The 24584-nt window shown below is 40.5% G+C and overlaps 1 protein-coding gene across 6 annotated transcripts in view; it reads right to left on the bottom strand.

Annotated features, from left to right (window-relative positions):
• Window positions 1-24584, bottom strand: part of phf21aa (PHD finger protein 21Aa) — a 395003-nt gene that overhangs the window by 10691 nt on the left and 359728 nt on the right. For 4 of the 6 annotated variants that reach the window (XM_073049161.1, XM_073049159.1, XM_073049160.1 and 1 more), the window contains 4 exons: window positions 19470-19577; window positions 18528-18683; window positions 17539-17614; window positions 1161-1264 (listed from right to left, as the gene is read on the bottom strand). In XM_073049161.1, coding sequence (XP_072905262.1) covers window positions 1161-1264; window positions 17539-17614; window positions 18528-18683; window positions 19470-19577 — 444 coding nt within the window. The remainder of the gene's footprint in view (window positions 1-1160; window positions 1265-17538; window positions 17615-18527; window positions 18684-19469; window positions 19578-24584) is intronic. The other 2 variants (XM_073049163.1, XM_073049162.1) reach the window with 1 other exon arrangement.

Here is a 24584-nt window from a genome sequence, read left to right as displayed (position 1 = left end):
TCTATAGTAATGATAAGTCCATAAGAGGCTCAAAGCAGCTACGCAGGTTGACTCTGTGGTCAAGAAGGCATACGGTGTATTTGCCGTCATCAATCGTGGAACTGAATTTAGGAGCCGAGGGGTAATGTTGCAGCTATGTAGGACCCTGGTCAGACCCCACTTGGAGTATTGTACTCAGTTCTGGTCGCCTCACTACAGGAAGGATGTGGAAACTATAGAAGGGGTGCAGAGGAGACTTACAAGGATTTTGCCTGGATTGGGGAGCATGCCTTATGAAAACAGGTTGAGTGAACTCAGCCTTTTCTCCTTGGAGCGACGGAGGATGAGAGGTGACCTGATAGAGGTGTATAAGATGATGAGAGGTATTGATCATGTGGATAGTCAGAGGCTTTTTCCCAGAGCTGAAATGGTTGCCACAAGAGGACATAGGTTTAAGGTGCTGGGGAGTAGGTACAGAGGAGATGTCGGGGTAAGTTTCTTTGTGCAGAAAGTGATAAGTGTGTGGAATGGGCTGCCAGCAACGGTGGTGGAGGTGCATACAATAGGGCCTTTTAAGAGACTTTTGGATAGGTACATGGAGCTTAGAAAAATGGAGGGCTATGGGTAACCCTAGTAATTTCTAAGGTAGGGATACGTTTGGCACAACTTTGTGGGCCGAAGGGCCTGTATTGTGCTGTAGGTTTTCTATGTTTCTCTAACTCCAGTGGACTTTCAGCCCATCTTGCCCATGACAATTGAAGAAGTGCTACCAACTTAATCCCATCTTCCAGCACTTGATATGTAGCCATCTATGTGACATCAAATCTTAAACTTTTAAACTTAAATGTTTGGTAAGTAGCAATGGGAAGGAGTAAAATCTGAGCGTCTGATTCATAAGCTGCAATCTCTCCATTCATTTTAAAGTAGGTATTGAATCAATTCCTGCTGGGTAGGGGATAGAATTTTTTTTGGTTAGACACTAAAATGATTCATGGATTGAAGCACTGCAGCTTAAAACGCTTATGACTAACGTAAGATGTGATTTCTTTTCTCCAAAATCTGCTTCTTAAGCATGAAAAACAAACTACAAAGCATCTGTTACATCTCAGGAAACTTAGCATGATGGTTTACAGGTTTATGCCAGGGCAAACTGCTCTTATCTTCAGAGCTGATTTACTCACCGTTATGGAGTTGCTCAGCTGTTTAACTTTCTGTTCCAACTGTTCTCGCTCTTGCTTTAGTTCTGCGCTCCATTTTAACAACTTTTGTTTTTCCTCTTCTTTTGCTGGAAAATAGCGAAATTTTTAGAAGCTAACCTACACAAATCCAATGCTCAAAGAATTTCACCAATACTCATCCAAGACTGCCTCACAACTGAAAAATGGGACAAAGTATGGAAGTACCATTTTCATCTAAAATCTTAAACAAGGATATTGCACACCTTTCAATTTTCCTCAGAGCACTTTTGTTCTTATGTTTTTGATTACACATAATAATCTAGTGATTTTATAAAATGTAACACAAAGTATTTGCCTATGAAGTTTCAGCTAGGATGTTCAAACTTAATTTTAAGTAAATCAACACATACAAACAAGCTGGATGAACTCAGCAGGTCAGGCAGCATCCGTTGAAATGAGCAGTCAACGTTTCGAGCTGAGACCCTTCGTCAGGACTGAAGAAGGAGGGGACAGGGGCCCTATAAAGAAAGTGCAAGCATAAGTGCTACACCTGTCCCTACACCTCCTCTCTTACCACCATTCAGGGCCCCAAACAGTCCTTCCAGGTGAGGCAACACTTTACTTGTGAGTCTGTTGGGGTCATCTGTTGTATCCGGTGCTCCCGGTGTGGCCTCCTCTACATCGGCGAGACCCGACGCAGATTGGGGGACCGCTTCGTCGAGCACCTCCGCTCTGTCCGCCACAACAGACAGGATCTCCTGGTTGCCACCCACTTCAACTCTGTTTCACATTCCCATTCGGATATGTCCATGCATGGCCTCCTCTACTGCCATGATGAGGCCAAACTCAGGTTGGAGGAGCAACACCTCATATACCGTCTGGGTAGTCTCCAGCCCTTTGGTATGATCATCGAATTCTCCAACTTCTGGTAATTCCCCCCCCCCCCTCCCTTCCTCCATCCCACTTTCACTCTGCCTCCTCTTCCAGCTGCCTATCACTTCTCTCATGATTCTGCCTTCTTCTACTACCCATAGTGCTTTCCCCTTACATTCCTTCTTCATCTCTCCTGCCTATCCCCTCCCTGCTTCCCCTTCCCCCACCCCTGATCTTTCCTCTGATTGGTTTTTCACCTAGCACCTTCCCCCCTCCCTCCATCTTCTTTATAGGGCCCCTGCCCCCTCCTCCTTCAGTCCTGACGAAGGGTCTCAGCTCGAAACATTGACTGCTCATTTCAACGGGTGCTGCCCGACCTGCTGAGTTCATTTAGCTTGTCTGTACGTGTTGATTTGACCACAGCATCTGCAGAGTACTTTGTGTTTTAATTTTAAGTAAAAATCTTCCTTCACAAAAACTTGGTAGTACTGCCACAGAAGCAGTTAAAATCATGCTAGACCTTCTGGGAAGAAACACTTAGCATTCATGGTGCCGCAGGCACAAACCTAAGTTCTAGATGCAGAAATGCAGAAAGCATCCAACATAGGGATCACTGATTTCACAGCAGTGATCCTTAGCTTTTTTTCTGTTGTGTGGGAATCACCTCTTGTGCTGCTTGTGTTATGCTGTCTCTGAGGTTTTCTCATTACTGTTCTATAATAGTGATGTTTTGTAAAGCCTCAAATTTGTTCTTCACCGTTATTTGAAATTCATTTTTGATGTCACTGTTTTTTCTCAAAAGTCCCAAATTCAGCTTTGGCTCTACTCTTGGTCTTTTAAGCTTTCTGAGTCTCAGGTACATCATACTGATTATTGGTACGTGATCACTGCAGCAGTCTGCACCCGGATATGTTTTGCATGATTTCAGAGCATTTCTATATCTTCTCCTTATAAGCACGTAATCAATCTGGTTTCTTGTGTTATCCCCTGGGCTCTTCCATGTCCATACTTTTCTCAGGTGTTGCTTGAAGATGGTATTACCGATTATATAATCTTTTTCTGTGACCCATGTAGCTAGTCGTTCACCTCTCTCATTTCTCTCACCTATGCTGTAATGCCCAATATTGTCCTTTTCCCAGTCTTGCCTACTTTTGCATTGAAGTCACCTTGAATAATGGTATTTTCTGAGCTTTTACATTGTCTTAATGCTGTTTCTAGTTCGTCAAAAAATCGTTCGATGTCTTCTTCACTGCTGTCTGCTGTTGGGGCATAAACTTGAACTATGTTAATGTCAAAAGGTTTTGCATGTGGTTTCACAAGTAACATTCGATCTGATATTGTCCAATAGCCTTTTATTGATATTGCATGTTCTTCATCTAACATAATTCCAGCACCTTTTTCATGTATTTCTCCTCCTGAGTAAATGATGGTATAGCTCTCTGTGCTTGTTTTACCAGCTCCTTTCCATCTCATCTCGCACATTCCCAAGATGTTGATTTTTAACCTTTCCATTTCCTGTTTGATGTTGTCTAGTTTACTAGGTTGGTTAAAGGTTCTTACATTCCAGGTTGCTAGTCTGATCTTCTTTGCTAAAAAAGCTAAAAAGAAATGGATGACAGAAGAAATTCTAGATCTTATGGAACAAAGAAGAAAATGTAAGGAAAACTAGGAAGCCTATGTATCCTTGCATGCACAGACAACAACCAAGTGCAAGGAAACAAATGAAAAGTGGCTTAAGGACAAATGTCAGTTAATAGAACAATTGCAGAAGACCAACAATAGCAAACGTATGCACGGCAAGATCAAACAGGTCACAAATCGGGAGAAAAGCGGGGCAACAAGATGTATAAAAGCAAAAGATGGATCTACAATTATGGAAAAAGGAAAAATAATGCAAAGATGGTTAGAATACATCAAAGACCTATACGACAACAAAGACCGAGAGGACAACTTTGAGATTGGCAACAACAACGAGGGTCCAGCAATACTGACAGAAGAAGTGGAACATACTATGAAGAAAATGCGAAAGGGGAAATCATCAGGACCAGATAATATTCCGGTTAAATTGTATGAAGCTCTAGAATATTTTGGTGTAGAGAAATTAACAGTCTTATTGAATAGAATATACAACAGTGACAAAGTACCAGAAGATCTTTTAAAGAAAGTATTCATTGCACTGCCAAAGAAACCAGGTGCAGCAGAGTGTGGACAACACAGAACGATTACCGTAGATTTCGCACTACAGAGCGCACCTGATTAAAAGCCGCTGGCTCTAATTTTAGAAATAAAATCAATTTTGTACTTGTACAAGCCGCACCGGATTTTAGGCCGCACCGGATTTTCGGCCGTACCGGATTTTCGGCCGCAGGTGTCCCACGTTGTAATATGAGATATTTACACAGAAAGATATTACACGTGAGGATTTTTTAACTTTTAATTAAATCCATATGGTAACATAAACAAATACATATTGCAAATGCTTTTTTTCGAACCGTGCCTGTAACGCGGCTACTTTTAAATATACGTTGCGTATACTTTTTTACTGAACAACATTCCAATATCTCCTAACGACTGGTAAAAAATATATATGCTGCAGCCTACCAGGAAAAGTTATTGATCGCCTTTAACTTAAAAGCAGCGTTTTGGCTCCGCCGCTCGCCCCCCGCCTTCCCATTTATCGCAAACCGGTATTTCCCACAAGACGTGGCGAAACCGGGTGTGACGTCATAGCATCCCGGGATGTAGTACAGAAAACAAATATAGTTAAAACACTTCTAACTTTAACTAACAAATGAATTACTAAGCGAAAATATTATAAACTAAATAACTGCCATAAAGGCAGCACAATGCTTTTCTTCGAGTGTTTTCCATGTTGATGAGGGTGAGTATACAAATGACTGATTTACAATAATTTAATTGTGAAAGTGCGCTTGATTTATCGTACAATTTCATTGGACCTCTGTGAACTACTCATCAATTTTATTGGTCTACTGTTACGAGGCAAAATGTTTTTGGTGGCATGAAAAAAAATCATGCATTAGCCACACCGTAGTAAAGGCCGCAGTGTTCAAAGCTGTTCAAAATGTGGGAAAAAAGTAGCAGCTTATAATCCGACATCTACGGTAGTTTAATGAGCTATCTCACAAAAATTCTACTTAGAATCATCATGCTCAGAATAAGAAACTAAATTAAACCAGAGATCAGTGAAGAACAGTGCGGTTTTGTCGAAGGCAAGGGAACATCAAACGCAACTTATATTCTCAGGAATATTATCGAAAGGTCAATAGAAATACAACAAGACCTATACTTCTGTTTCATTGACTACACAAAAGCCTTTGACACAGTGAAACACCAAGTCATCATGAAAATGCTTAAATATATTAATATCGACGGAAAAGATCTAAGAATAATCAGGAATCTTTACTGCAACAAAGGTGCAGTCATACGGACAGACAATGAGATTGGTGAATATCAGCCAATAAAGCGAGGAGTCAGACAGGGTTGTGTTCTATCACGATGTGACCAGCTCCTCCACTAATGAAAATTGCTAGATAGTCCAAAGCATACACAATGGAAGACATCACCTTAAATTCTTCAACAAAGTTATGTTGCAGGGCACTTTATTTTTCCATATTGCATCTCAGGAAGCTGTTAATTGGATTGGCATAGTGGAAGCGCGGATACAAGGAATTTCATTTTATATGATAGAAAAATTAAATGAAGAACTCTTGACAGACACAGAGCAAAGTTTTCTTCCCTCTCTTCTGATTTCTAGTAAAATGAATCATGCTGCATCTCTGATAGCCAAAATGATTTTCCTAACAAGTTAGACAGTCAGAGTTATACAGCACGGAAAAGAGAATCTTTGGTCCAACTTGTCTATACTAACCAAGTTGTCTAACTGAGCTGATCCTGTTTGTCTGCATTGCCTCATTCCCTCTCCTTTCCTATTAATGTACTTGTCCAAATGACTTTCATAAATTGTAATTATACCCATCTCTATTATTACTTCTGGTAGCTCGCTCCTATACTCACCACCTTTCATATGAAAAACGTGCCTCAAGTTCCATTTAAAGCTTTCCCTTTTCACTTTAAATCTCTGCCCCCTAGTTTTGAACTCTCTTCCCTTGGGAAAATAGAGGCTATTCTCAGCTTATAATTTTATAAACTTGTACAAGATGACCCCCCATCCTCCTAAACGTCAGGGAAACAAATCCTAGCCTATCTAGCCTCTCCTCGTAACTCAAATTTTTCAGTCCCAATAAAAGAATTGTATGTCTTTTTTGCACCCCTTTCAGTGTAATGGCATCATTCATAAGCAGGGTGACTAGAACAGGATGCAGTATAGATCAAGTGGATAGCCAGAGACTTTTTCCTTGGTGTTAACCATTTCCACCCTGGGAAGTTTTAAGGTGATTGCAGGGAACAACAGGGGGATGTCAGAGCAAGTTGTTTTTTTTTTTACAGAGAGAGCGTCAAGAATGTGTAATGCCCTACCAGGGATGGTGGTGGTGGCAAGGACATTAGGGTATTTAAGATACTCTTAGATAGGCACATGACTGATAAAAAATGGAGGAGTAGGTAAGAGAGAAGGGTTAGATTGATCTTAAGAGTAGGTCAAAAGGTCAGCACAGCATTGTGGGCCAGAGAGCCTGTTCTGCCCTCTGTGTTCTATGCACTATGTACTGTAAATGTGGCATTCCTAATACTTGTTGCACATGTACCATTATATCTCAACTTCAGTATGCAGTATCCTGACTAGTGAATGCAAGTGTGCCTAAAGCCTTTTTCACTGCTGTCAGTCTCTTGTCACTACTGTTAATGAAATATCTAACTTCTAGAAACATAGAAAATAGGTGCAGGAGTAGGCCATTCGAGCCTGCACCGCCATTCAGTACGATCATGGCTGATCATCCAACTCAGAACCCTGTACCTGCTTTCTCTCCATACCCTCTGATCCCTTTAGCCACAAGGGCCATATTTAACTCCCTCTTAAATATAGCCAATGAACTGGCCAGAGAACTAGGTTTCTCCATTCCATAAAATTCCCAAGACTCTACTATTTAAGAACACAAGACCATAAGGCATAGGAGCAATATCGGGCCATTCGGCATATTGAGTCTGCATTACCAATCCATTATGGCTCATTTATTATCCTTCTTAACTCCTTCTCCTGCCTTCTACAGGAACCTTTAACATCCTGATTAATCAAGAACTATCAACCACCATCTTAAATATACCCAAGGACGTGGCCTCCACAGCCATCTGTCGCAATGAATTCCACAGATTTACCATTCTCTGGCTGAAGAAATTTGTCCACACTTTTGTTCTAATTGGACCTCCCACAATTCAGAAATCCATAATGACTTTGATCTATTTTATCAAGTACCTCAAAGCCTCATTCTGGACAATAAACTCCAACATCTTTCCAACCAGTGAAGTCAGACTAACTGGACTATAATGTTCTTTCTTCTACCTCCCTCCCTTCTTAAAAAAGTGGAGTGACATTTGCATTTTTCCAATCCTCAGGAACCATTCCAGAATTTAATGATTCTTAAAAGATCATTACTAATGTCTCCACAGTCTCTTCAGTTATGTCTTTCAGAATCCTGGAGTGTAGTCCTTCTGGTTCAGGTGACTTATCTAACTTCAGACTTCACAGTTTCCCAAGCACCTTCTCTTTAGTAATCGTAACAACACCCACTTGCTATATTTTTTGCCCTTTTTTTGCTTTGACAAACACAAGAAAATCTGCAAATGCTGGAAATACAAGACAACTGACACAAAATGCTGGAGGAACTCGCCAGGTCAAGCAATATCTATGGAAAGGAATAAACAATTGAAGTTTCTGGCTGAGGCCCTGATGAAGATGTGTGATGCTGATTTTGACTTCGCTTCTCAGCCATGGTTAAATACCTTAGAATAGCTTCCTTTAGAACATTTCATCTTTGCGATTTATCTATCCTGCGCCTTCTGAATTTACCCCAGAAACACCAGCCTTCTGGAGTTTGAGGCCACAAAAAGCATCCAACTGAGATGGGATACCTGATCACTTAATACCTGTGCAGATCAACTGGTTGGAGTGTTCACTGTTATCTTTAACCTCTCCCTTCAGCAGTCTGAGGTACCCACCTACTTTAAGCAGACTTAATTTATACAGTGCCTAAGAAGAATGTTGTAACCTGCCTCAATGACCATTGTCCAATAGCACTTACATCCACCATGATGAAGTGTTTTGAGAGGTTGGTGATGAAACATATCAACTCCTGCCTGAGAAACCACTGGATCCACTCCAATTTGCCTACTGGAGCAATAGGTCCACAGCTGATGCTATTTCATTGGCTCTTCACTGAATCCTGGAACATCTGGACAGCAAAGGTAAGGGGAGGGAAGTTCAACGGGGATATTAGAAGAAGGTTTTGCACTCAGAAAGTGGTTGGTGCGTGGAATGCGCTGCCTGAGTCAGTGGTGGAGGCAGATACACTAGTGAAGTTTAAGAGACTACTAGACAGGTATATGGAGGAATTTAAGGTGGGGGGTTATATGGAAGGCAGAGTTTGAGGGTCACCACAACATTGTGGGCTGAAGGGCCTGTAATGTACTGTACTATTCTATGTCCTATGTTGTACATCAGGGTGCTCTTTATTGATTACAGCTCAACATTCAATAGCTTCATCCCCTCAAAACTAATTAATCAACTCCAATACTTTCTCGTGCAATTGGATTCTGGATTTCCTCACTTGTAGACCCCAGTTAGTTGGATTGGCAAAATCTCCTCCACAATCTCTCTTAGCACAGGTGCACATAAGACTGTGTGCTTAGCCTCCTGCTCTACTTGCTTACACTTATGACTAAGCACAGCTTCAATGTCATATTCAAGTGTGCTGCTGACACCACTGTCATAAGCAGAATCAAAGTGGTGATGAATTAGCATATAAAAGGAAGACTGAAAATCTGGCAGAGTGGTGCTGCAGCAACAATCTTTCACTCCATGTCAGCAAGACCAAGAAGATGATTATTGACTTCAGGAGGAGGAAACCAGAGATTTATGAGCCAGTCCTCATCAGAGGATCACAGGTGAAGAGGGCCAGCAACTTTAAATTCCTCAGTATTATCATTTCGGAGGACCTGTCCATGGCCCAGCATGTAAGTGCAATTACAAAGAAAGCACTCTACTTCCTGAGGGGCTTATGAAGATTCAGCATGACATCTTTGATAAACTTCTAAAAATGCATGCATGACAGTATATTGACTGGCTGCATCACAGCCCAGTATGGAAACACCAGTGTCCTTGAAAGGAAAATCCTATAAAAAGTTGTCGATACGTCCCAGTCCATCCTGGGTAAAGCCCTCCCCACTCCCGAGCACATCTACAAAAAGAATTGCTGCAGGAAAGCAGCGTCAATCATCAGGGACCCCAACCCCACAGGTCATGCTCTGTTCTCACTGCTGCCATCAGGAAGGTGTTACAGAAGCCCTAGGACTCACACCACCAGGTTCAGGAATAGTTATTACCCCTCAGCCATCAGGCTCTTGAAGCAAAGGGGATAAACTATACACAACTTCACTCATCTCATCATTCAAATGTTCCTACATCCTATGGACTCACTTTCAAGGACTCTTCATCTCATGTTCCTCAATATTTATTGCTTATCTATCTATTAATTAATTAATTAATTAATTATATCTTTCTTTTTGTATTTGCACAGTTTGTTGTCTTTTGCACACTGGTTGAGCACCCAAGTTCGTTTGGTCTTTCATTGATTCTATTATGGTTGTCATTTGATTCTGGATTTATTGTGTATGCTTGCAAGAAAATGAATCTCAGGGCTGTACTGTATATCGTGACATGTATCCCTAGTGTGATAACACAATACACTTTGAACTTTGAATTCTATCATATCATGATCACTGTCACCCAAGGGTTCCTTTACCTTAAGCTCCCTAATCAAACCTGGGTCATTACATAATAGCCAATCTAGAATTGCTATTCCCCTAGTGGACTCAACTACAAGCTGTTCTAAAATGCCATTTCGTAGGCACTCAACAAATTGCCTCTCATGGGATCCAGTACCAAAGGGATTTTCCCAATCTACCTGCATTCTGAAATCTCCCATGATTATCACAACATTGTCCTTTTTACATGCCATTTCTATTTCCCATTGTAATTAGTCCCCCACATCCTGACTACTGTTTGGAGGCCTGTATATAACTCACATCAAGGTCTTTTTACATTTGCAATTTCTTAACTATCTACAAGGATACTACATCTTCCAATCCTATATCAACTCCTTCTAAGAATTTGATTTCAATTTTTACCAACAGAACCAACCCAACCCCTCTGCCTACCTGCCTGTCCTTTTGATACAATGAATATTCTTGGATGCATCTTTTTTCAGCCACAACTCAGAGATGCTCACAATATTATACCTGCCCAGCTCTAACTGTGTTACAAGATCATACACCTTACTCTGTATACCGTGTGCATTCAAATATAACACCCCCAGTTCCGTATTCATCACATTTTTTGATTTTGGTCTCCTGTTATGCTTTAACCCATCACAATAACTTCAAATTTGCTTCATGCTCTTCCTCACAGTCTCACTACACAACACATTTAGTTGTATACCATCTGCCCCATGCTCAGCCCTATCCCTCCAGTTCTCAATCCCCTGCCAAATTAGTTTAAACTCTCTCTAACAGCTCTAGCAAACCTGCCCTCAAAAATATTGGTCCTCCTCAGGTTCAGGAGCTGTCCTTTTTGTACAGGTTACCTTCCTCAGAAGCTATCTGAATGATTCAGAACCTCAAACACTGTCCCTGCACCTATTCTTCAGCACACATTCATCTGCCAAGTCATCCTATTCTTAGCCTTATTGGCCTATGTCAGGATGCTGTTTATTGACAACAGCACAGCACTCTTATCAGTTCTGATAGAAAAGCTCCAAAATCTGGGCCTCTATACCTCTCTCTGCAACTGGATCCTCAACTTAATTTGTCTGCTGTGGGGAGGGGTGGCTACTGCAAGGATTGAAATAAGCTGCAGAGAGTGCATCACGGGCACTAGCCTCCAGAGCATCCAGGACATCTTCATGGAACAATGCTTCAAAAAAGCAGCATTCATCATTAAGGACCTCCACCTCCCAGAACATGCCTTGTTCTCATTGCTACCATCAGGAAAGCGATACAAGAGCCTGAAGGCACATATTCAACAATTCAGGAACAGCTTCCACCTCTCTGCTATCTGATTTCTGAATGGCCATTGAACCCATGAACACTACCTCACTACTTTTTAATTTTTTTTATTTTTACACTACATATTTATTTTAATGATTTTGTACATACAGACATACATACACACCGTAATTCACATTTTTTCTCTCTTATTATTATATATTGCATTGTACTGCTGGCACAAAGTCAACAAATTTCACGACACGTGACAGTGATGTTAAACCTGGTTCAGATTGGCACGTGGCACAGGCAGCAATCCAGAAATTACAACCTAGGAGGTCCCACTTTGCAGCTTTTTGCCTATCTATATTCTCTCTTCAGGATCTCATCCCTTTTCCCATCTATGTCACTGGTACCAATATGTACCAGGACTTATGGCTGTTCACCCTCTCCCTTTAGAATACTGTGGAACCAATCCAAGACAACCTTGAGCCTGGCACCTGGGAGGCAAAATACCATCTGGATAAATCTTATACATCTACCAAATCTGACTTCTGCTCCTCTAATTATGGAATCTCCTATCACTACTACATTCATCTCCTTCCCTTTTCACGCCACAGAGTCAGTCTCAGTGCCAGAGACCTGGTCGATGTGGCTTTCCTCTGTAGGTCATTCCCCCATCCCACCCCAACAGGATCCAAAGTGGTATACTTATTACTGTGTGTGAGCAGCCACTTTCCTTGGAAAGCTGCGCTGCTACATTTGAGTGGCTTCTTCCCTTGGAAGGCCGTGCAGCTGTGTTTGAGCTATCACTGTCCTTGGCATACTGCGCCGCTTATTTCGAGTCGCTCTCCTCAGAAGGCCGCTGTGTTTGAGTGGTCACTGAGATTTATGTGATTATTGACGTGGATTGTCGTTCATATTGGCCTTCTTCAGTTTTCTGTGCTTTCTTTCTTATTGTCGATTGGCATGTTGAGACTTTGAGGTTTGATGTCCTTGTTATTGTTTTCCAGGTGGCTGATATGTTAATTTTTAATGTGAGGGAGGGGGTTGGGAATTTAGGGTTTGCAAGTTTTTGTTTCTTTTTCTTTATTTTTTGTACAGGGTGGAGTGGGTGGGGTTGATATCTTTCTTTTAACGACCTCCATGGTTTTTCTTTGCTTCATGGTGATCTGGAGAAAATGAATCTAGAGTTGTATACAGCATACAATCTTCCCTAATAAAATGAACTTCTGAACCTTTGAATTGAGGGGAAAGGCCACAGGAGTACTGTGTACTGGCTGCCTGTTCCCTTCCCCTCTCCTGATAGTCAGATAGTCACACAGGTAACTGCGTCCTGCAACACAGGGGTGACTACCTTCTTGTTAGCTCCTATCTATCACTCCTCATATTCACGTTTAAGCCGAAGATCATCCAGCTGCAGCACCAGCTGCTTAACAGTCTCTAAGGAGCTGTAGCTTGGTACACTTTGTGAAAATATAGTTATCAGGGAGATTGGAGGTCTCCTAAAATTTCCACATCTCACACTACCTCCAGATCCATTTTCAGTGCACTAGCTATCTACTGTACAAGTCCTGTACTGGTATATTTTACCAAAATGCAACAATTTGTATTTATTTGAATTAAACGCCATCTTCCATTCCTTATCCCAATGGCCCAGTAAATCAGATTCATTATACACTTCTTCACTGACCACGGCACCGCCAATTTTAATGTCATGTGCAAACTTAGTAACCATTATTGGTTTATTATTGTCACATGTACCAAGATGGAGTGAAAAGTTTTCCTTGGTACGGTTCTTACAGATCAAATCATTACACACTGGTTTGAGACAGAATAAGGTAAAAAGACAATGAAGAATAAAGTGCAAAGGCTACCAAAGAACTTCAATGCAGGTTAACAATAAAGTGCAAGAACATAACAAAGTAGATTGTGAGATCAAGAGTCCATATTATCGTACAAGAGGTCCACCCAACAGCCTAAATACAGTGGGATAGAAGTTGTTTCAGTCTGTCGGTATGTGATTTCAGGCTTTTGTATTTTCTATCCAATGGAAGAGGAGAAAAGAGAGAACGTCTGGGGTGGGTGGGGTCTTTGATTATTCTGACTGATTCAGCGAGGGAGTGAGAAGGATAGACAGACCCCACAGGCTGGTTCCCATGATGTGCTGAAACCTGCATGGCACCTGAATTCTCATCCAAATCATTAATATAAATGAGAAATAACAGTCTACTATGTGGTGCCGCCTCTGGAAGGCTATTTTAAGAGCATTAAAACAATTCCGATTGAAGTTAGAGACAGAATCAGATGCATGTCAGCTCTTGCAGGGTTTGCAGTCCATTACTTCTTACAAGGCAAAGCCTAACATTGTGAATGACAGTGATGCCTCACTCCTAAATGAGCTCAATGCCTTTGATGCAGACTTTGAAAGGAAGGAAAAAACTACACCTGTGCGAATCCCTGCAGCATCTGGTGACCCTGTGATCTCTGTCTCAGAGGCCAATGTCAGAACATCTTTCAAGAGGATGAACACTCGTAAGTTGTCAGGCCCTGACGGTGTACCTGGTAGGGCACTGAAAACTTGTGCCAACCAAGTGGAGAGAGTGTTCAATTTCTCACTGCTGCAGTTAAAGGTTCCCACTTATTTCAAAAGGGTGACTAGCACACCAGTGCCCAGGAGCGGTGTTTGTTGCCCCAACGACTATTGCCCAGTTGCACTTACATCTACTGTGATGAAGTGCTTCAAGAGTTTGGTCATGGCTAGAATCAATTCTTCCCTAAGCAATGAGCTGGTCCCACTGCAATTTGCTTGTCGGCATAATAGGTCTACGGTGGATGTAATCTCGCTGGCTCTCTATGGCCTTAGATCACATGGACAACAGCAATACCTATTGTCAGGTTGCTGTTTATTGGCTACAGCTCAGCGTTCAACACAATTATACCCTCAGTTCTTACCAACAAGCTCCAAAACCTGAACTTCTGCAACTAGATCTTTGGGTTTCTCACCAGGAACCACAGTCAACGTGGATCGGAAATAACTTTTCCTTGACACTGGTGCAGCTCAAGGAAGTATGCTTAGTCTACCGCTCTACTTTCTCTACATTTGTGATTGTGCGGTAGGTATAGCTCAAACACCATCTATAAATTTGCCTATCTCGCAACTATTGTTGGCAGAATTTCAGATGGTGATGAGGCGTACAAGAGCACTACAGATCAACTGATTGACTGGTGTCACAACAACCTTGTACTCAATATTAATAAGACCAAAGAATTGATAGTGGACTTCAGGAAGTGGGAGCCAAGGGGAGACACATCAGTCCTCATTGTGGGATCAGAGTGGAAAGCGTGAGCTGTTTCAAGTTCCAGGGTCTCACACATCTCTGAAAATGGGTCCAACATATTATGCAATTACAAAGAAGGATTGGCAGCAGACATGTTTCATTAGGATTTTGAGGAGGCTTGGGTATGCACCAAAGACTCGCAAGTTTCTACAAATGTACTGTGAAGAGCATTATAATTAGTTGTACAGTGGCATGCAAGTTTGGGCACCCCAGTCAAAATTTCTGTTACTGTGAATAGCTAAGGGAGTAAAAGATTACCTGATTTCCAAAAGGCATAAAGCTAAACATGACACATTTCTCTAATATTTTAAATAAGATTACTTTTTTATTTCCATCTTTTACAGTTTCAAAATAACAAAAAAGGAAAAGGGCCTGAAGCAAAAGTTTGAGCACCTTGCATGGTCAGTACTTAGTAACACTCCCTTTGGCAAGTATCACAGCTTGTAAATGCTTTCTGTAGCCAGCTGAGAGTCTTTCAATTCTTGTTTGGGGGATTTTCACCCATTCTTCCTTGCAAAAGGCTTCTAGTTCTGTGAGATTCCTGGGTTGTCTTGCATGCACTGCTCTTTTGAGGTCTATCCACAGATTTTCGATGATGTTTAGGCCGGAGGACTGTGAGGGCCATGGCAAAACCTTCAGCTTGCGCCTCTTCAGGAAGCCCATTGTGGATTTCGAGGTGCGTTTAGGATCATTATCCTGTTGTAGAAGCCATCCTCTTTTCATCTTCAGCTTTTTTACAGCCAGTGTGATGTTTGCTTCCAGAGTTTGCTGGTATTTAATTGAATTCATTCTTCCCTCTACCAGTGAAGTGTTCCCTGTGCCACTGGCCACAACACAAGCCCAAAGCATGATCGATCTGTGCTTAACAGTTGGAGTGGTGTTTTTTTCATGAAATTCTGCACCCTTTTTTCTCCAAACATACCTTTGCTCATTGTGGCCAAAAAGTTCTATTTTAACTTCATCAGTCCACGGGACTTGTTTCCAAAATGCATCAGGCTTGTTTAGATATTCCTTTGTAAGCTTCAGACGCTGAATTTTGTGGTGAGAACGCAGGAAAAGTTTTCTTCTGATGACTCTTCCATGAAGGTCATATTTGTTCAGGTGTCACTGCACAGTAGAACAGTGCACCACCACTGCAGAGTCTGCTAAATCTTCCTGAAGGTCTTTTGCAGTCAAATGGGGGTCTTGATTTGCCTTTCTAGCAATCCTATGAGCAGTTGTCTCAGAAAGTTTTCTTGGTCTTCCAGACCTCAACTTGATCTCTACCGTTCCTGTTAACTGCCATTTCTTAATTACATTACGAACTGAGGAAAAAGCTATCTGAAAATGCTTTGCCATCTTCTTATAGCCTTCTCCTGCTTTGTGGGCATCATTTATTTTAATTTTCAGAGTGCTAGGCAGCTGCTTAGAAGAGCTGCTGATTGTTGGGAGAAAGTTTGAGGAGTCAGGGTATTTATAAAGCTTTGAAATTTGCATCACCTGGCCTTTCCTAACGGTGACTGTGAACAAACCATAGCCCTAAAAAGCTAATTAAGGTCTGAGACCTTGGTAAAAGTTATCTCAGAGCTCAAATCTCTTGGGGTGCCCAAACTTTTGCATGGTACTCCTTTCCTTGTTTTCACTCTAAAATTGTACAAAACAAAAATAATACACTAATCTTGCTGAAAATGTTAAAAAGAATGTTTCGTCTTTAACTTTATGACTTTTGGAGATCAGTTCATCTTCTACTCACTTAACTATTCACAGTAACAGTAATCTTGGCTGGGGTGCCCAAACATTTGCATGCTACTGTATCACTGTCTGGTACGGAGGGGGCCACTGCAAAGGATTGGAAAAAGCTGCAGTAAGTTGTACACTCCATCATGAGCACTAACCTCTCCAGCTTTGAGGACGCTCTCAAAACACAATGACTCAAGAAGGCAGCATCCATCATTAAGGAGTCCCATTACCCAAGACATGCCCTTTTCTCTTTGCTACCATCGAGGAGGTACAGGAAGCCAAAGACATACACACTCAAATGTTTCAGGAACAGCTTCATCCCATTCACCATCAAATTTCTGAATGGAAAATGACTGCATGACCACAACCTCACCATATCTTTTCACTATTTAATATACTTCCCATTGCATTACATAAAACATCTATGAATTGCAATGTACTGCTGCTGCGAAACAACAAATTTCACGACATATGCCAGTGATATTAAAGCTGATTATGAAGACACTGCTCTTGAGTCCATGCAGAGAGTCTACTGCACTACCCTAAACTATTTTCTTAGTCATACTTTCACAAACCTCAAGCAAATCTGAGACACAAACAAGAGAAAATCTGCAGATGCTGGAAATCTAAGTAACGCACTCCAGCATTTTGAGTGTGTTACTTGGATTTCCAGCACCTGCAGATCTTCTCTTGTTTGGGACTGGAGGAGGACGAGAGGAACCCTATCCCTGGAGGGGTGGTGGGAGGATTTTTTTTCCAGCTCTGCTAAAAAGTCTCAGTCTGAAACGTTGACTGTACTCTTTTCCATAGATGTTGCCTGGCCTGCTGAGACAGGATTTGATAGACATGATTTCCCACACAAAGCCATGTTGATTATCCCTAATCAGTTCTAAATAAAGTACCCAATTTGTACGCAAACACGAAAAAATCTGCAGATTCTGGAAATTCAAGCAACGCACACAAAATGCTGGTGGAACGCAGCAGGCCAGGCAGCATCTATAGGAAGAAGTATTTGTACACTCTTATTGTTACCGCCATCAGCAAACTTCTTATTTGGGTTACACAATTTACATAAAGAAACATGTAATACAGATCACGCTAAGATAATGACGGATTTATTCAGTTCTTAAGCCCAACACTTAATAGGACCCATCTCCCACAATAAATATTAGTCAATGTTTCACAGGAGAGAGAGCATCATTATAACATACAACACACTTGATACATAATAGCCAATACATCCTGTAAATAAACTCAAAACAACAAGCTCTTACCAGCTTTGTAGGCAATGTAAGAATGAACGATTGCTAGAGTTCCAGGCCATGGGATTGCTTCTTCCTTTTTCAGAATCTAAAAACAGAACATTTTTAACAGTGATGGACAGAAAATGTTGCATATTGATTGTCATTTTCAGAGATGTTAAAACTGTAAAGAATTTGCAATTCACATGAGTGATATGAAGGATCCTGCCTTCTGGCAAAGGCTGTTTTATCCACAAAGTACTGAGGTAGATTTATCTTTTGTATTGTCTTCCTCTCAGTATTAATGCCTAATGGGAAACACTTCCACTTTAACAAAAGGGAATTAAATCCACAGCACTATCCAAATAGTGTTTGGCTATGAGCATGACAAATGGATGATCAATGAGAAGAATAAAAAAGTTCTTATTGTGCAATTGTTTTCAGGTAAGGTGCAGTTTCAGGTTTCAACAATCTTCCTTATCTCTTATACTAAGGGTACCAGGTATGTCATTGCATACAATACCATTATTTCTTCACTGCATGCTATTTATATACGAACCCTTTTCAGAAAGATTTGATAATCTGACAAATTTTAATTGCAGCTGGTTTCAGTTTATAGTATTATACCTCGTGTGTAACAGATTGAGAGAGTTAAATTTAGTTTTTCTCTTTAACAGCTGGGTGACAGAAAAAGCAACCATTCTGCTTTTTAGACAAATGAAAAATAAATCTCCGTTTTCATTGGTATCAACCAAAGCATCTAACTTGCTAAATATTTGGATCTGTAACCAACCAAAAAACATCCAAACATTATATGTGGTCTGGTACAATTCAGTACTGATAATTTTTAAGCTAGCTGTCAGAAATTATACACCTATGTGTATACCCTGGAGTGATTGAGACATTAAATAACAAACAAAAATTTACTAAAGCAAATCCCACCAAAAAGTTAAACACAAACCCTATGACTACCAGAATTATATTAGATAAAATTAAGTCTAAGGAACTGTCTAAGCCCACACCTGCTCCTGACATTTAGGACAAATCCACATTCCTTTGGGAATGGCTTTTAATGGTGGGTCCAGGCACTCCAGGTGATACACACGAGAACAAGTGTCACACATCAGCAGCTGTCCACTACGTCGACACACAGAGCAGAAATCCTCATGGATGTCACCCTATCAAAAAACAAATTCACATAATCATTATAGCTTTGGGTTTTAACTTTTAACTGTTGTTAATTATTTGTGTCTCCCAATGTGGGAGACACATATCAAAGTAAAGTTATCCAGCACTATAACATCCATTGCAGGGGACTTCCTGCCCATGAGAACCAAGTTTACCATCTTCCACATGAATGTCTTGTTACCTAATGCGTGCTATGCCCTAAACTGGTAGAAAAAATAGACTTGAGCAGCAAAAGTCGTTAAATGCACCAAACAAATCCAGCATCAATGACAACTCAGAAATTCCGGAGGGCATTTCCTTAGTTATTCCTCTCCCTTTTTATCAATTTGAAGTTTTTGCAGCTGTAATTGCACCTTTGTATAAATTGCTCGGAGAATTAAACTGTAGACTGAAACAAGGTTTAAAATTATTTTATCAAGTTATTAAATACCTAACAATTTGTACAATGCACATGGCATTTTGTTTAAAAATGATGAAGAACTAAACAATCAGATGAATGAATGAAAAATGACTAAATTAATGCAACAAAAGTAGCTGTGATTGGACTACACCATGGACAGGCAGTCAAAACAGAATTGGAAGCTTCCCCTCAAGTAAGTTAGTTTCCCTTTTGCTTTATATGCTACTGAAGTCCTCTACTAACTTTGCTGAACAATACTTTCCGGTTCAGGCTGCTCTTCTGTTGAAGCCTAACCACCTTTCAAATAAGATCTCTTTTGAGCTAAATTGTTTAAACAGATTTTAATATACATTTGCAACAAATAAGATACACTCACAGACAAGGTGGTATTTTTCGTGATGTTTTCAACGTCATTTGTCTCATCTTGCATCTTGCTGACAGGACCCCTTTGTAAAGTAGCTCTTGTGGCTAAATAGGGCAAACCCTAGTTAAAGATGTTACAAAATATTAAAAAAAGTTAATTTGCAACTGCTCATATATGGCTTTAATTGTTAGTCTATCTAATTTCTTTTACAATTTTTCTTGGAGTTCCCACAAATGCAGTGAATGACTTGTCCAAAGTAAAAACATACCAATTCCCTTACACAATACATACAAATTTTCACACATATTTTGGGAAAAATCATCGAACTCCCTATGCGCACACACAACACACAGAAACAGATTAAATACAGAAACAGAATTTTAATCTATAGTAGAAAATGAAAGCTTGTTTCTCAAGAATGGAAGTTATTTTTTGAACTTATTCCAATAAGAATATTCTGAGAATAGAACCTCCAAGAGAACTACAACCTTGTCATGGTTTGGAGGCTTGCATGCCTCAATGGCATGGAGAGCTATTGGCTGGAATCAGAGTTTTATGCTTTGGTTCCTGATAGAGTCACCCATGCCAAACAGGTCAAAAGGTAGAAGGCAGGCTAAGACTGGTCCATTGGACCTCCAGGTTCAGGGGTTGAGCTCAGGGCTTACAACCCTGACTGGTAACACAAAATTGTTATGCAAACAGCAATGAAGAATCCTTTTACAACTGAGTATGACAGTATTCCTGAGTTGCTACCTGGAACTTGCATGACTGATATTAGTGAAAACCAAGCTATTGACACGATGAAGGAAACCCTGAACACCGCCAGAGATGGAGGACCTTTATTGCTGCCCTAAATGGCAACGACATAATGGGCAGTAGAGATGAGAATGGAAACCGGCAATTGAGATTCAATTGTAAGTCAAAAGCTGTTAAAATGCCACAGATCTTCAACAAGATCAATTATTTTTGTTACCACCAAAGTAAACTTTGATCATTCAAATACATTTTTTCCAGAAAAAGGGAAGAAAATAAATATATTTATTAACCTTTCAAGGATACCGTGAAACTTAAGATTAAGATTCACACAATTAAGATTCCTATTTTACTGTACAACTTTATAGGAGAAGACACCAAAATTGGTGGCATAATGAATAGCGAAGGCATATGGCATGCTTGCATTCATTAGTCAAGGCACTGACTGACTACAGGAGTTGGGATGTCATATTACAATTGCACAAAACAATGATGAGGCTGTACTTGGGAGTACTGTGTGCAGTTCTGGTTGTCGCAGTACAATGAAAATTGATAAGCTAGAAAGTTTGCAGAAAACACTTACAAGGATGCTGCTTAGACTGGAGAACTTGAATTCTAAAGAGAAATTGGATAGGCTGTATCTGTTTTTCCTACAGCAAAAGAGGCTGAGAGAGCATTAATAGGGTAGATCATCACAAACCTGCTTCCATGGTAGGGGCGAATTAAAATTAAAGGCATAGATTTAAGTTGAAAGGGATAAGGCTTAAAAGGAATTTTTCACAGAAAGAGTAGTTGGTAACTGGATTGAGCTGTCAAAGGTGGTAGTGGAGGCAGGTACAGGAGCAACATTTAAGAGGCAATCTAAAAGGACATGAAAGAACAAGGCACTGAGGGACTTGGAAGTATGCAGGGATTAGTATAGATAAGGCATGATGGTCAGCACGGTGTGCTGAAGGCCTTGTTCATATGCTGTACAATTCTGACTTTAAACCTCTTCTCACTGACAAGAGTCCTTTTGAGTAATTTCTCCCATTACAAATGGTTATCTATATTTGCATCAATAAGTTTCAAAGTGAAATTTTAATCAACTATATTTTAATTGATTTCATAAATGTAATATGTGACTGCATTAAATCAGTGTGTTGGAAAAACACCAATTACAGCCTATTCCCAAAAATGAAATTCCCACACACCATGAACTGGCTTTCCAAGTATTTAAACAATAATTAATCCGGCTGGCAATAGTCAATCAGTTCGAAAGGCACTAACAGCAACTGGTTCACCAATGAATTCTGATGAAACAGCAAGTGGCTGATCAGATTCTACAACATTTAATGGTTTTGAGGAACAGTGAACCAAGATTCTACGCAGCAAAATGCTAATAAATCATACTCTATGCTTCAAAACGAGACATCTAAAATCTTCAGAGTTAAGTTTTGTACTCACTACTGGCAACAACATCAATGATGGGTAAGGATATATTCATTTCTGTTACTAATAGTTAATAACTTTTTCTAAGTAATGAATAGTTATATCTAGTTTTCCCCAAATATACCTTTGCCATTGAAAATTATTAACACATCACTATAAATATATTAATGTGATCTTTGTTTTGTAAGACAATAAGATATAGGAGCAGATATAGGCTATTTGACCCATTGAGTCTGCTCCGCCATTTCATAATTTTACCTCTCTGCCCCAGTCTCCTGCCTTTCCCCTGTATCCCTTCATGCCCTGACCAATCAAGAATCTATCAACCTCTGCCTTAAATATACATAAAAGCTTGGCCTCCACAGATGCCTATGGCAACAAATTCCACAGATTCACCACTCTCTGGCTAAAGAAATTCTTCCTCATCTCCGTTCTAAAAGGACACCCCTCTATTTTGAGGCTGTTTCCTCTGGTCACTCCCACCATAGGAAACATTCTTTCCACATCCATTTGATCAAGGCCTTTCACCATTCGATAGGTTTCAATTAGGTCACCCCTCATTCTTCTAAATTAGAGTGAATACAGGCCCAGAGCCATCAAACACTCTTCATATGACAAGCTGTTTAATCCTGGAATCATTTTTGTGAACCTCTCCTTTGAACCCTCTCCAGTTTCAGCACATTCATTCTAAGATAAGGGGCCCAGAACTACACACAAGACTCCAAGTGAGGCCTCAACAGTGCTTTATAAAGTCTCAATATTACATCCTTGCTTTTATATTCTAGTCCTCTTGAAATGAATGAATTGTATTTGCCTTCCTCACCATAGACTCAACCTGCAAATTAACCTTTAGGGAATCCTGCACAAGGACTCCCAAACTTATTTGCAGCTCAGATTTTTGTATTCTCCTCTCCATTTAGAAAATAGTCAACCCTTTCATTTCTTCTACCAAAGTGCAGGACCATACACTTCCCAGCACTATATTCCACCTGCTACTTCTTTGCCCATTCTTCTCAAAAATACCTGTTCTTCCACCTATCTTCGTATCATCTGCTAACTTTGCAACAAAACCATCAATTCCATCATCCGAATCACTGACATACAGTAGAATGCAAAAGTTTGGCCACCCCGGTCAAAATTTCTGTTACTGTGAATAGCTAAGCGAGTAAAAGATTTTAAGTAAGATTACTTTATTTCCATCTTTTACAGTTTCAAAATAACAAAAAAAGGAAAAGGGCCCGAAGCAAATGTTTGAGCACCCTGCATGGTCAGTACTTAGTAACACTCCCTTTGGCAAGTTTCACAGCTTGTAACACTTTCTGTAGCCAGCTAAGAGTCTTTCAATTCTTGTTTGGGGGATTTTCACCCATTCTTCCTTGCAAAAGGCTTCTAGTTCTGTGAGATTCCTGGGCCGTCTTGCATGCACTGCTCTTATGAGGTCTATCCACAGATTTTCGATGATGTTTAGGTCGGGGGACTATGAGGGCCATGGCAAAACCTTCAGCTTGCGCCTCTTCAGGAAGTCCATTGTGGATTTCGAGGTGTGTTTAGGATCATTATCCTGTTGTAGAAGCCATCCTCTTTTCATCTTCAGCTTTTTTACAGACAGCGTGATGTTTGCTTCCAGAATTTGCTGGTATTTAATTGAATTCATTCTTCCCGCTATCAGCAAAATGTTCCCTGTGCCACTGGCCACAACACAAGCCCAAAGCACGATCGATCCACCCCCATGCTTAACAGTTGGAGAGATGTTCTTTTCATGAAATTCATGAAATCTCAGTTCTTGATCAGAACAAAATTCCCAAGTTCTATGGTGGGATAGTCACTCCTCTCTGTGGAGTAGTCCTCTTCCTTGTAAGCCTGTCAAACCTGTGAATGTAATGCTTGGAAAATGTTGGTCTCTTCCGTGAGGGTATGCATATCCAATTTTGCTGGTAGACTTTGTGGGAGCAATTTTTCTCCTTTTTCTCCAAACATACCTTTGCTCATTTCAGCCAAAAAGTTCTATTTTAAATTCATCAGTCCACAGGACCTGTTTCCAAAATGCATCAGGCTTGCTTAGATGTTCCTTTGCAAACTTCTGATGCTGAATTTTGTGGTGAGGATGCAGGAAAGGTTTTCTTCTGATGACTCTTCCACAAAGGTCATATTTGTGCAGGTATCACTGCACAGTAGAACAGTAGAGTTGCACCACCACTGCAAAGTCTGCTAAATCTTCCTGAAGGTCTTTTGCAGTCAAATGGGGGTCTTGATTTGCCTTTCTAGCAATCCTATGAGCAGTTCTCTCAGAAAGTTTTCTTGGTCTTCCAGACCTCAACTTGAGCTCTACCATTCCTGTTAACTGCCATTTCTAAATTACATCACCAACTGAGGAAACAGCTACCTGAAAACACTTTGCTATCTTCTTATAGCCTTCTCCTGTTTTGTGGGCATCATTTATTTTAATTTTCAGAGAGCTAGGCTGATGCTTAGAGGAGCCCATGGCTGCTGATTGTTGGGACAAGGTTTGAGGAGTCAGCATATTTATAAAGCTTTGAAATTTGCATCACCTGGCCTTTCCTAACAATGACTGTGAACAAGCCATAGCCCCCTAACAAGCTAATTAAGGCCTGAGACCTTGGTAAATGTTATCTGAGAGCTCATTTGCATGCCACTGTATAACGTAAAAAGAATCAGACCCAACACCCTGTGGAACACCACTAGTCACTGGCAGCCAACCAGAAAAGCTTTTATCAATGCTAGAATCATATCTGTAATATCATGTGCTTGCATCTTGTTAAGCAGCCTCATGTGTGGCACCTTGTCAAAGGCCTTCTGAAAATCCAAGTTCATACTTCATGTTAATTAGTATTGTGGAAACTGGGTGAGCCACTCAGAACACATATTGAATCCTTATATCTGAAAGCATGCAAAACTTCATTCTCTTGGATGTGACAGATTGAA

The sequence above is a fragment of the Hemitrygon akajei genome, chromosome 6, assembly GCF_048418815.1.
Source record: "Hemitrygon akajei chromosome 6, sHemAka1.3, whole genome shotgun sequence".
NCBI classification, from domain to species: domain Eukaryota; kingdom Metazoa; phylum Chordata; class Chondrichthyes; order Myliobatiformes; family Dasyatidae; genus Hemitrygon; species Hemitrygon akajei.
This window is presented reverse-complemented; position numbering and strand designations above follow the sequence as displayed.